The sequence below is a fragment of the Salvelinus sp. IW2-2015 genome, linkage group LG5, assembly GCF_002910315.2.
Source record: "Salvelinus sp. IW2-2015 linkage group LG5, ASM291031v2, whole genome shotgun sequence".
Lineage (NCBI taxonomy): Eukaryota > Metazoa > Chordata > Actinopteri > Salmoniformes > Salmonidae > Salvelinus > Salvelinus sp. IW2-2015.
In genome coordinates this window covers 4,155,648-4,169,964 of record NC_036844.1, presented here as the reverse complement: position 1 = coordinate 4,169,964, position 14,317 = coordinate 4,155,648, and the positions used below count along the sequence as shown (strand labels likewise).

The 14,317-nt window shown below is 42.2% G+C and overlaps 1 protein-coding gene across 2 annotated transcripts in view; it reads right to left on the bottom strand.

The window, feature by feature from the left end:
* The window catches only part of LOC111963818 (mitogen-activated protein kinase kinase kinase 1), a 118,750-nt gene extending 109,516 nt beyond the window's left edge, over positions 1-9,234 (bottom strand). For both annotated transcript variants that reach the window (XM_023987359.2, XM_023987360.2), the window contains exon 1: positions 8,760-9,234. In XM_023987359.2, the coding sequence (XP_023843127.1) occupies positions 8,760-9,226 (467 nt within the window). In that variant the 5' untranslated portion in view covers positions 9,227-9,234. The remainder of the gene's footprint in view (positions 1-8,759) is intronic.
* Between the last annotated feature and the right edge of the window lie 5,083 nt (positions 9,235-14,317).

The window sequence follows — 14,317 nt, the reverse complement described above, 5'->3', positions numbered from 1 at the left end:
ACAATTGTTGTGCAAAATATAATATTGAAAAGTCTCTAGGTTTTCTTCACCTGAGGTAGAGTACCTCATGATAAGCTGTAGAGCACACATTCTATATTTTTCGTAGCTGTCTATTTACCACCACAAACCGATACTGGCACTAAGACCGCACTCAACAAGCTGTATGAAGCCATATGCAAACAAAAAAATGCTTATCCAGGTGGCGCTCCTAGTGGCCGGGGACTTTAATGCAGGAAAACTTAAATCCATTTTACCTCATTTTTACCAGCATGTAACATGTGCAACCAGAAGAAAAAAAACTCTAGACCACCTTTACTCCACACACAGAGACACGTACAAAGCTCTCCCTCGCCCTCCATATGGTAAAAAAGTAGGAAGTACCAGGACCAGCAGGAAGTACCAGTTAAATCAATAAGAGCGTCGATGATGTCATCCCCACAGTGACATACCTCAACCAGAAGCCATAGATTACATGCAACATCCACACTGAGCTAAAGGGTAGAGCTGCCGCTTTCAAGGAGCGGGACTTTAACCCGGACACTTATAAGAAATCCCGATATACCCTCCAACAAACCATCAAACAGGCAAAGCGTCTATACAGGACTAAGATTAAATCCTACAACACCGGCTCTGATGCTCGTCGTATGTGGCAGGGTTTGCAGACTATTACGGACTAAAAAGGGAAGCCCAGCCGCGACCTGCCCAGTGACAAAAGCCTACCAGACAGGCTAAATACATTCTATGCACGCCTCAAACGGTTGATTGTCTGATCACACTCTCCATAGCTGATGTGACCTTTAACCTCCACAGGATTGGTTGGTCCCCCTTGGGGACGGTTGAGCTAACGTAGGCTAATGCGATTAGCATGAGGTTGTAAGAATATTTCCCAGGACATAGACATATCTGATATCGGCAGAAAGCTTAAATTCTCGTTAATCTAATTGCACTGTCCAATTTACAGTAGCTATTACAGTAAATACCATGCTATTGTTTGAGGAGGGTGCACAGTTATGAACTTGAAAAGTTATTAATAAACAAATTAGGCACATTTGGGCAGTCATGATACAACATTTTGAACAGAAATGCAATGGTTCATTGGATCAGTCTAAAACATTGCATATACTGCTGTCATCTAGTGGACAAAATCTAAATTGRGCAGTTGGATTTGGGCTGGAATAATACATTAAGGCCATTCTCTTGCATTTCAAAGATTGTACAAAAGAATACAAAAATAATGCATGGTTTTGTCTTTGTATTTTCTTTTACCAGATCTAATGTGTTATATTCTCTTACATTCATTTTACATTTCCACAATCTTCAATGCTGAGCTACAGGCAGTTGGATTTGGGTATGTTATTTTAGGCAAAAATTGGGGAAAAAGCACTCACATCAGTAGCCATGAAGTGCTTTGAAAGGCAGGTCATGGCTCACATCAACAACATCATCCCAGAAACCCACTCCAATTCGCATACCGCCCCAACAGATTCACAGATGAAGCAATCTGTATTGCACTCCACACTGGTCTTTCCCACCTGGACAAAATGAACACTTTCCGTGAGAATGTTGTTCATTGACGACAGCTCAGGGTTCATAGTGACCTCAAAGCTCATCACTAAGCTAAGGAGCCTGGGACTAAACACCTCCCTCTGCAACTAGATCCTTGACTTCCTGACGGGCCGCCTCCAGGTGGTAAGAGTTAGGTAACAACACATCTGCAACACTGATCCTCAACACAGGGGCCCCTCAAGTCCCATCCTGCACTCCCTGTTCACCCACGACTCCAACACCATCATAAAGTTTGCTGACGACACAACGGTGGTACTGATCACCGACAACGATGAGACAGCCTATAGGGAGGAGGTCATTGACCTCTCCCTCAACGTGATCAAGACAAAGGAGATGATCGTGGACTACAGGAAAAGGAGAGCTGAGCACGCACCCATTCACAATGACGGTGCAGTAGTTGAGCAGGTTGAGAGCTTCAAATTCCTTGTTGTCCACCTCACCAACAAACTAGCTTGGTCCAAACACACCAAGACAGTAGTGAAGAGGCCAATATAACTCCTATTCCCCCTCATGAGACTGAAAAGATTTACAGTACCAGTCAAAGGTTTGGACACACCTACTCATTCAAGGGTTTTTKRTTATTTTTACTATTTTCTACATTGTAGAATAATAGTGAAGACATCAAYACTATGAAATTACACATATGGAATCATGTACTAACCAAAAAAGTGTTAAACAAATCATCAAATACATACATACATTTCATGACTTTGGAACATCTAGAACTTTGATTAATCATTGACCTTGTCCATGGTCCTTGACTTACAGCAGAGGTTAATGAAAGAAGGGAACCTATTCATAAATGGTAAAAATAAGAAAAAAGACAATGAATATCCATTTGAGCATGGTGAAGTTATTAATTACACTTTTGATGGTGTATCAATACACCCAGTCACTACAAATATACATGCGTCCTTCCTAACTCAGTTRGCAGAGAGGAAGGAAACCACTCAGGGATTTCACCATGAGGCCAATGGTGACTTTAAATCAGTTACAGAGTTGAATAGTTGTGATAGGAGAAAACTGAGGATGGATCAACATTGTAGTTACTCCACAATACTAASCTAATTGACAGAGTGAAAAGAAGGGAACCTCTTTTTAGAATCCAAAACATGCAATCTAAAGCAATACTYCAAAACATTTGGCAAAACAATTAACTTTTTGTCCCGAATATAAAGTGTTATGTTTGTGTACAACACATTACTGAGTACCACTCTCTATATTTCCAAGCATAATGGTGACTGCATCATGTCATGGGTATGATTGTACAGTCGTGGCCAAAAGTTTTGAGAATGACACAAATATTAATTTCCACAAAGTTTGCTTCTTCAGTGTCTTTAGATATTTTTGTCAGATGTTACTATGGAATACTGAAGTATAATTACAAGCATTTCATAAGTGTCAAAGGCTTTTATTGACAATTACATGAAGTAGATGCAAAGAGTCAATATTTGCAGTGTTGATCCTTCTTTTTCAAGATCTCTGCAATCCGCCCTGGCATGCTGTCAATTAACTTCTGGGCCACATCCTGACTGATGGCAGKCCATTCTTGCATAATCAATGTTTGGAGTTTGTCAGAATTTGTGGGTTTTTGTTTGTCCACCCGCCTCTTGAGGATTGACCACAAGTTCTCAATGGGATTGAGGTCTGGGGAGTTTCCTGGCCATGGACCCAAAATAGATGTTTTGTTCCCCGAGCCACTTAGTTATCGCTTTTGCATTATGGCAAGGTGCTCCATCATGCTGGAAAAGGCATTGTTCGTCACCAAACTGTTCCTGGATGGTTGGGAGAAGTTGCTCTCAGAGGATGTGTTGGTACCATTCTTTATTCATGGCTGTGTTCTTAGGCAAAATTGTGAGTGAGCCCACTCCTTTGGCTGAGAAGCAACCCCACACATGAATGGTCTCAGGATGCTTTACTGTTGGCATGGCACAGGACTGATGGTAGCGCTCACCTTGTCTTCTGAGGACAAGCTTTTTTCCGGATGCCCCAAACAATCGGAAAGGGGATTCATCAGAGAAAATGACTTTACCCCAGTCCTCAGCAGTCCAATCCCTGTACCTTTTGCAGAATATCAGTCTGTCCCTGATGTTTTTCCTGGAGAGAAGTGGCTTCTTTTCTGCCCTTCTGACACCAGGCCATCCTCCAAAAGTCTTTGCCTCACTGTGCATGCAGATGCACTCACACCTGCCTGCTGCCATTCCTGAGCAAGCTCTGTACTGATGGTGCCCCGATCCCGCAGCTGAATCAACTTTAGAAGACGGTCCTGGCACTTGCTGGACTTTCTTGGGCGCCCTGAAGCCTTCTTCACAACAATTGAACTGCTCTCCTTGAAGTTCTTTATGATCCGATAAATGGTTGATTTAGGTGCAATCTTACTGGCAGCAATATCCTTGCCTGTGAAGCCATTTTTGTGCAAAGCAATGATGACGGCATGTTTTTCCTTGCAGGTAACCATGTATGACAGAGGAAGAACAAGGATTCCAAGCACCACCCTCCTTTTGAAGCTTCCAGTCTGTTATTCGAACTCAATCAGTATGACAGAGTGATCTCCAGCCTTGTCCTCGTCAACACTCACACCTGTGTTAACGAGAGAATCACTGACATGATGTCAGCTGGTCCTTTTTTGGCAGGGCTGAAATGCAGTGGAAATGTTTTTTGGGGGATTCAGTTCATTTGCATGGCAAAGAGGGACTTTGCAATTAATTGCAATTCATTTGATCACTCTTCATAACCTTCTGGAGTATATGCAAATTGCCATCATACAAACTGAGGCAGCAGACTTGGTGAAAATTAATATTTGTGTCATTCTCAAAACCTTTGGCCATGACTGTAGTTGTTAAGGACTGGGGAATGGAATGGAGCTAAGCTAAGCTAGCTAAGCTAAGCACAGGCAAAATCCTACAGATAAACCTGGTTCAGTCTGTTCCTGAGTGGCCGAGTTACAGTTATGACTTCAATCTACTTGAAAATCTATGGCAAGACCTGAAAATGGTTGTCTAGCAATGACCAACAACCAATTTGACAGAGCTATTTGAAAATAATAATGTGCTAATGTTGCACAATCAAGGTGTGGAAAGCTCTTAGATTTAACCAGAAAGACTCACAGCTGTGATCCCTGCCAAAAATGCCTTTACAACGTATTGATTCAGGGGGGTGAATACCTATGTAAATAAGATATTTATTTATTTCATTCAATACATTTGCAACAAAAAAAAATTTAAAAAAAATTGCACTTTGTCATTATGAGCTATTGTGTATAGATGGGTGAGACCAAAATAATATTGAATCCATTTGGAATTCAGGCTGTAACACAACCAAATGTGGAATAGGTCAAGGGATATGAATACTTTCTGAAGTATATACAGTATATACACTGAGTGTACAACACATTAAGAACACCTGCTCTTTCCATGACATCAGTGTTATAAAGTACTTAAGTAAAAATACTTTAAAGTACTACTTAAGTCGTTTTTTGGTGTCTCTCTGTCACYATCGTCGTGGTAATCATACTCGGACCAAGGCGCAGCGTACGTAGAGTTCCACATGTTTATTAATTGAAACTAACAAAAACAATAAAGAGCAACGAAACGTGACGTTCTGTAGAGCTCACAGGCATCAACACGAAAACAAGATCCCACAAAACACAGTGGTGAAATGGCTGCCTAAATATGATCCCCAATCAGCGACAACGATAAACAGCTGCCTCTGATTGGGAACCATACCAGGCCAACATAGAAATCAACACACTAGATCACCCACCCTAGTCACACCATTCTGTGCCATTCTGAGGGTGAATGGGCAAGACACAATATTTAAGTGCCTTTGAAGGGGGTATGGTAGCAGGTGCCAGGTGCACCGGCTTGAGTATGTCAAGAACTGCAACGCTGCTAGATTTCTCACGCTCAACAGTTTTCCGTGTTAATCAAGAATCGTCCACCACCCAAGGGACATCCAACCAACTTGACACAACTGTGTAAAGTATTGGAGTCAACATGGGAGGTGGGGGGGGTTGCAACTAAATATTACGAAGGTGATCTTCATATTTTGTACACTCAGTGTAAATGCTGTACACATTTTCAACATTTTATTGAGTTACAGTTCATTTAAGGAAATCAGTCAATTGAAATAAATTCATTAGGCCCGAATTTATGAATGTCACATGACTGGGCAAAGGCGCAGCCATTGGTGGGCCTGGAAGGGCATAGGCCAAACCCACTTGGGAGCCAGGCCCAGCCAATCAGAATGAGTTTTTCCCCACAAAAGCACTTTATTACAGACAGAAATACTCTTCAGTTTTATCAGCTGTCCAGGTGGCAGGTATCAGATAATTCTGCAGGTGAAGAAGCCAGATGTGGAGGTCCTGGGCTGGCGTGGTTACACATGGTCTGCGGTTGTGAGGCCGGTTGGATGTACTGCCAAATTCTCCAAAAAATGGCGTTGGAGGCGGCTTATGGTAGTGAAATTAACATTCAATTCTCTGGCAACAGAGAATGCCAATTGCACTCCTCAAAACTTGAGACATCTGCGGCATTGTGACAAAACAGCACATTTTAGAGTGGCCTTTTGTCCCCAGCACAAGGTGCACCTGTGTAARGATCATGCTGTTTAATCAGCTTCTTGATATGCCACACCTGTCAGGTGGATGGATTATCTTGGCAAAAGGAGAAATTCTCACTTACAGGGATGTAAACAAATGTGTGCACAAAATTTGCTTTTTGCACGTATGGAACACTTCTGGTATGTTTTATTTCGGCTCATGAAACATGGGACCAACACTTTACATGTTGCGATTATATTTTTGTTCAGTATAGATTGTTTATTTGTATGTGTTGGGCTTTAACTGAGATTATTCTTTACAGAGTCAAATATATTTGTCCTGGGCTCAATTGGTCCTTGACTAACACCATTAATTCTCACTGTCGATAATTCTAATGTTATAACTTATAATAGTAATTGTATCCACTGGCGAATCCACAGAGAGAGTGGGGTGATTGCCATCTAAGAGCCAACATATTTCTTGGCAGCACTGCTTCCTGCCAGCAGTAACTGTCTATGATTGATTGAGAGATTCAAGGAGCCACCAACGTTAAGTAAAGTAGTAGAAGCAAAGCATTGAATATTTACATTCATGCACTTCAAAATTAATTTTATAACTTTGTACCAGAAGCATTTAACCGCAGGGCACTCCTAGGGCTGTTACAATCCAGGTGTGCAAAGCACTTAAGAGACTTAGCCAGAAAGACTCACAGATGTAATCACTGCCAAAGATGATTCTAACGTGTATTGACTCAGGGGTGTGAATACTTATGTAAATGAGACATTTCTGTATTTCATTTTCAATCAATTTGCTAATATCTCAAAAAATATGTTTTCACTTCGTCATTTTTGGGTATTATTATGTGTAGCAAGGGGTGAGAAATGTCATCCATTTTGAATGCAGGCTGTAACACAACAAAATGTAGAATAAGTCAAGGGGTGTGAATACTTTCTAGAGGCACTGCATTTGTCAAATGGCAGTCAAGCATCGATCATCATGCCACCAGAATAAGACCCTCGATGTTTATTGGAAAGGAGCATCAAGCTCATCACAATGCACTTTCACCACCCTGTGAAGTTCATCGTAACTTATTTCATTTGTTGCCTAATAAACTGCATGGTTCCCGAGTTGTAGTGGGAGGACCACATCATCGGGTGACTCCAAATGTACTTCGATATGATGTAAATGAGGTCAACATTTGCACACAAAGGCGTTTCCACCACCATTTCTCACATAAATCATTTTACAGACAAAAAGATCCCACCTTGTCGAACAAACAAATGATCTGTCAGCATTAATTCAAACTGTACCGAATCTTCCTGTTTCCATCACAGCTGTTGTTTTTTTGTTTTTTAAACAGCATGACTTTACTCGCTTAAAGCTGTGGATGGAAACGTGGTTAGTGAAATGACCAACATTTCTGTACGCTGCTTACAATTAGGAATGCTGTTCTGTTAACTTGTAATAATACAGAAATGTCCAAATGTTCTGTATATTTCATTGTGTTGTTTCTAAAGGATCAGCGGAGAGAGGACTAAAGGTCAACCTGGAAACGATTGTGTCAGAAAAAGGTTTGGGCCTCTGAGGTCCAATAGTGGGTCTCGGTGAATGCGGTTTCAGTTGGTTGTTGGAATTCTACATTTGTGCGGTGAGGGGATACTGATGTTCTGCCTTGGCCCATTATCCCGGACAAGAAACGCCACAACGGAATCCAGCTCTCTTTCCATCCATTTCTTTAGCTTCCAACATCCTATTCATCTTTCATTATACGCACAGTTCCAAAAGCCAACGTCTCATGTTGCAGCAAATTGTCGTCTCACAATCTTTCTTTTCTAAAAAAGCTGTCATTCATCCAGGGCGACTCTTGTCTTTCTCATGTGATTATGTTCAATGATCTATGCACTATATATCACTCATTAACCAAGGCTCTTCCTTCTGTAAAGGTACACAGAAGTTACATTTTCAGGGAGCCTAAGCATGCCCTGTAAATTAACCTGGAACCATAACTGACACTATATAATGTAGTGTGTGTGTACATTTATTTGAACGGCAGAACATTGCATAGCAAAGGATCAACAGTAGAATTGGAATACCGGCTTGAAACACGTGACCTGCTACAAATCTGAGTTTGTCATACAGAAATTATTTCAATCCAAAATGTTTATAAATAAAACAATTCTATTTAAATATTGTTTGCTTTTCACCTACGTTCTCAGTGTAATGTTATGACATTTAAATATCTTACTCGCAGACAACCAATTGCTAGTGCAACCTAGTGCTGCTATGGCACATCTGTAAATAGGCAGTGAAAAGTATCACTTTTGCCTCTATAGTTTACACAAAAAGTTCTACTGGGTTAGAGATGGAGAATTTCAGACCTTAAATTATCTGGTCTTGGAATTGGGATATGCGTTTGAATAATTATAATATATAAATAGCCTAAGCATAATCATTATTAATTCATAATTTATAAACCAATAAAACGTTTACTGTCATGCTTTACAGTAAATACGCACTTGAATTCAATAAATCGAAGTTAAGATGAGGATATTTTTTTTACAAGCTGTTATGTCTGTAACTGACAGAATGCAACCAACAAAGTATTAATGATCATCAAAAATCCATGCACAAGAGCCAATCTCATAAACCTTACCTATTTTGTGTAGCGCTCACTTCTATTGAAGTTCGGGTAGCACCATTATCGGGACTGAGATGGTCGCTGCTGTTTTTTAAATAAGTGTTCAACAATTCCTGAGCGTTATCTGAGACAGGGTGAAAAGTTAATGAGTTGCTCTGCTGAATGTAGTGAGTTTGCTCTAATAAAGTAGCCTGGACCGCACCAGGCGAGGATATAGACAAGTGCAGCTGCACTGATATCGGAGCAGTCCCCGTCTCGGGAGACAGGAGCAGCGACTCAGGCTTATCCAGATCCACACTTCGGACTTTCCGTAGCTCTTTACGTCTCCATTGCGAGTTTTCCCCGGTACTACTCTTCGCCTTACCGGGACAGCTTGGAAGACCAGGAGTGTTTGAGTTTCCCTGAGGACCACTTCCAACGTTTGTGCCGTTATTCGATTCATACATTCCCGACGACGAGGTCCGGCTCCCCTCCGTCGCCATTTTCTGTCCTGGAGTTGATCACTTATTAGGTTCTATGGAAGAGGGGAAGTAGGTAATTGGGGGAGTGTCGGGCGGGAGGAGCGATAGAACAGTGACATTTAGCCTGCATACCTTAAAATGCGCATAAATTGGCGTATTTTGAGTAATTTTAGGCAATGACTTTATCTCATCTAAAATGTTAGATCAACTTTCAAAGAAGGTTGACAATGATAAGTGACTCCTGTTTAAGGCTGTCAGCATGTGATACGACTTCAAAAGGCTTACACAATGACTGAGAATAATGTTGTAAATTTATTTTTAAACTGCAAAGAAAGTTAAACAATAAATAGGTACAAACCACTGGCAGCTGAAAACACCCAGGGCACACTAAGGGTTAAAGACATTGGATAATCCAAGCCACTGAGGTATAATAACAGCTGGAGACCGTATCCAAGATGMCCGACCTTTGTTTTCAAGGTAATCTACTCAGGCTTGCACACCCTGATTCATGGTTCAACTATATCCAAATTGCAGCGATTAGGTAATCCAAAAACATGGCAGACATTGGCTGTGAGTGATGGGGAAAAAATTGGACTCATCGATAATTATTTGAATAACTCAATGGACGTTTTGTGCACAAAGGTGATGACTAAAGTGTCTCAGTAGGAATTTTCAAATCTGACTTCTCTATGTGGCCATCTATGGAAATGGTCTTTCTGGGCCTGGCGTCAGTTTTAAACTGCAGTACCGAAGCAAAACTATAGGAGCCGTTCAAACCGTGCTTCTACACCGGAACCCTGGCCTCTTGGTTCAAGCGGATCACTTTTATCAAGACTTAAACCAACGTTGTTCACCACCTTTCAAAGTGTGTTGCATCATGTGTATAAACATTGTCTGACTTGACTACATGCAGAGAGGAAGAGGAATAGAGGCCCACCTCGGTGGAAAATCTGTCTCACTCTAGCAGGTGGCGTTTTTTTTATCCTCGTTTCGCCCACCAAGCAAGGAGTTTTGGTATGGAGTTCAATGAGAGAGTTTATTTGCTACGTAAGCTTTAGTTGATCGAATAGAAGTTTCGTACTGCTTACGTGTTTACGAGTGTACTGATATAAGTAGGACCTGTGATGGCTATGCATATTCATTGCATGAGGCTAGTGGCATAGCATCTCTCTCCATTGAATACAGGCAGTTGACGTCAACAACCCGAATATTCAAAAAAGTATTACAATAATGAGATGTATCCACCAATCCAAAGAAAGGACAGGCGGGAGCTAGACAGCTCGCCATGCCGCTTTGTGGACAACGATTCCCATTGTTAGGAAGGAAAGACATAATCTTGGCTACAAGTCGACTGCATGACCTTTACAACAACCATGTGATCTAAAGTTAGGAACTTTTGACTGGACATTTCTGCAGTTGTTCCTCACCAACTGCAACATGAAGTCGGAGCCAAAGCAATATGGGAGACAACCTTCTGTTTTTTGGAATCAAAAGGCACTACATGCTCATAAATGGTTGGTGTCGCCACCTATGATTGGTTATTATTGATGTATGTTTACTGTTTTGGGTGGATGACTATTTAGAGCTTAAATACATGTTCATCCTTCCATCCTTACAATATAATTACGCAGGCCTACATGTAATCCAAATTTCTAACATAAATGAAATATCCTACAATATAGCTAATATATTTATCTAGATGTTACTGTGATGTTGTGTCCCATGTTATAGCCTACAATTCGTCTTGTCTGTAATATTGTTGTCACCAAACAAATTCCAATGTGTGAATTGTCTATTAAGTGTTAGACATATTGTAGGCTACACATCGGTTATGTTAGGGGATTTCTACACTGGCAATTTTAGAAGCTTAATTTGTGTGTAGGAAACCGGCCCCTGACTGAGTAATTACCCCAGACACCAGTCGTGGGGTCAATACCAAGTGCATTTGACTGTTTGGTATATTGGTTGGCATATTGTTTACCCGATAACCTATGTGAACTGATGTACATGTATAGTCTAATCCTTTTCTTATTGTTTACCCAGTAACATACAGTGCTTTCGGAAAGTATTCAAACCCATTGTTTTATTTTTGTAAATAAGGTATTTCTGTTTTTAAATGTCTGAAAAACTGTTTTTGCTTCGTCATTATGCGGGGTAAAAACAAATGTAATCCCTTTTAGAATAAGGCTGTAACGTAATAAAATGTGGAAAAAGTCAAGGGGTCTGAATACTTACCGAATGCACTGGATATAGTCTAATCCTTTTCTGTACAGTGAGTGTTTTGTCCTTCATGTGATTAAATTGACATGCTTGACATTCTTACTGACAAAAGCAACATAAAGGTTGAGAATTAAAGAAACACACTGCAGTAAGAATATTTGTGGACTCCATTTAATCACATCTGTTACAATTCCATGTTGAACAATCACAAATAATAATGAGGAAGAGCATATCCCATATGCCGCAAAAACTCCTACAGTATATGGTCTCATTCTAGTAGCCTATGCACTCACTACCTGGTTTTTATAAGGGGTGTTTAACTGGCGGCAGAGAAGTCAGACGCCGGAGAGAAATAATTGTGTTTCCAACGGCGCAGTTTATTACAACAACAAAAAACACCGGAAAACATAATAATAAAAATCAACGGGTAACATAACGCGACGCACAACAGTACAGACGTTCACAAACACTTACAATAAACAATCTCCGACAAGGACATGAGGGGAAACTTAGGGTTAAATACACAACATGTAATTGATGGGATTGGAACCAGGTGTGAAGGAAGACAAGACAAAACCAATGGAAAATGGATCAGAGATGGCTAGAAGGTCGGTGACGTCGACCGCCGAACACCGCCCGAACAAGGAGAGGGACCGATTCGGCGGAAGTTGTGACAATTTTCTTTTGTATTTACAGTTGAAGTCGGAAGTTTACATACACCTCAGCCAAATACATTTAAACTCAGTTTTTCACAATTCCTGACATTTAATCAGAGTAAAAATCCCTGTCTTAGGTCTGTTTGTCACGCCCTGACCTTAGATATCTCTGTTTTCTATATATTTTGGTTAGGTCAGGGTGTGACTAAGGTGGGTACTCTAGTGTTGTATGTCTAGGGTTTTGTATGTCTAGGATTTTGTATGTCTAGTGTTGTTGTAGGTCTAGGGGTTTTGTATTTCTATGTTGGCCTGATATGGTTCCCAATCAGAGACAGCTGTTTATCGTTGTCTCTGATTGGGGATCATATTTAGGTAGCCATTTCCCTTTGGTGTTTTTGGGATCTTGTCTATGTGTAGTTGCCTGTGAGCACTCGTTTGTATAGCTTCACGGTTCGTTTTGTTTGTTCAGTGTTCATTTAAAAAAAAAATAAGAATGTACGCATAACACGCTGCGCCTTGGTCCGATCCTTATAACGAACGTGACAGAAGAACCCACCAAAAATGGACCAAGCAGCGTGTTCAGGAGGAATGGACCTGGGAGGAGATTTTGGATGGAGCAGGACCCTGGACGCTGGCTGGGGAGTATCGCCTTCCTAAGAAGGAGATAGAGGCAGCGAAAGCGGAACGGCGAAATTACGAGGAGTTGTACCAACGAGAGCACGAGAGGCAGCCCCATAAAAAAAATGTTTGGGGGGCACACGGGGAGATTGGCTGAGTCAGGTTGGAGACCTGAGCCAACTCCTCGTMCTTARCGTGGGGAGCCTGTGACTGGTCAGACACCGTGTTAAGCAGTGATGCGCACGGTGTCTCCAGTTCGCATTCATAGCCCGGTGCGCTCTATTCCAGCTCCTCGCATTTGCCGGGCTAGAATGGGCATCCAGCCAGGATGGCTGGTGCCGGCTCAGCGCTCCTGGTCTCCAGTACACCTCCTTGGACCAGGATATCCTGCGCCGGCTCTGCGTACTGTGTCTCTGGTGCGTCTGCACAGCCCAGTGCGTCCTGTGCTGGCGCCCTGCACTTGCCGGGCTCAAGTGAGCATCCAACCAGGACGCATTGTGCCAGCTCTACGCTCCAGATCTCCAGTGCGCCTCCACAGTCCAGTACGTCCTGTTCCTGCTCCTCGCACTCGCCCGGAGGTGCGTATCCCCTGCCTGGTACCACCAGTGCCGGCACCACGCATCAGACCTCCAGTGCGTCTCCACAGTCCAGAGCTACCGGCGACAGTTCCCAGTCCGGAACCTCCGGCGACGGGCCACAGTCCGGAACCTCCGGCGACGGGCCACAGTCCGGAACCTCCGACGATAAGCCACAGTCCGGAACCTCCAGCGACGGTCCCCAGTCCGGGGCCTCCGGCGATGATCCACGGTCCGGTTCTACAAAAGCGGAGGGATCAGCGTAAGGAGGTTGGGGCTGCGTCCAGAACTGGAGCCACCACCGAAGGTAGATGCCCTCCCGGACCCTCCCCTATAGGTTCAGGTTTGCTGCCGAGAGTCCGCACCTTTAAGGGGGGGGGGGGGGGGGGTACTGTCACGCCCTGTCCTTAGATCTCTGTTTTCTATATATTTTGGTTAGGCCAGGGTGTGACTAGAGTGGGTACTCTAGTGTTGTATGTCTAGGGTTGTTGTAGGTCTAGGGGTTTTGTATTTCTATGTTGGCCTGATATGATTCCCAATCAGAGACAGCTGTTTATCGTTGTCTCTGATTGGGGATCATATTTAGGCAGCCCTGTTTCCCACTTTCTGTTGTGGGATCCTGTCAGCACTCGTTTGTATAGCTTCACATTTCGTTTTGTTATTTTGTTAGTTTGTTCAGTGTTCATTCTTTTAATAAATAAGAATGTACGCATACCACGCTGCGCCTTGGTCCGATCCTTATAACGAACGTAACACTGTTAGGATCACCACTTTATTTTAAGAATGTGAAATGTCAGAATAATAGTAGAGAGAATTATTTATTTCAGCTTGAATTTCTTTCATCACATTCAAAGTGGGTCAGTTTACATACAGTATTTGGTAGCGTTGCCTTTAAATTATTTAACTTGGGTCAAACGTTTCAGTTAGCCATCCACAAGCTTCCCATAATAAGTTGGGTGAATTTTGGCKCATTCCTCCTGACAGAGCTGGAGTAACTGAGTCAGGTTCGTAGGCCTCCTTGCTCGCACACGCTTTTTCAGTTC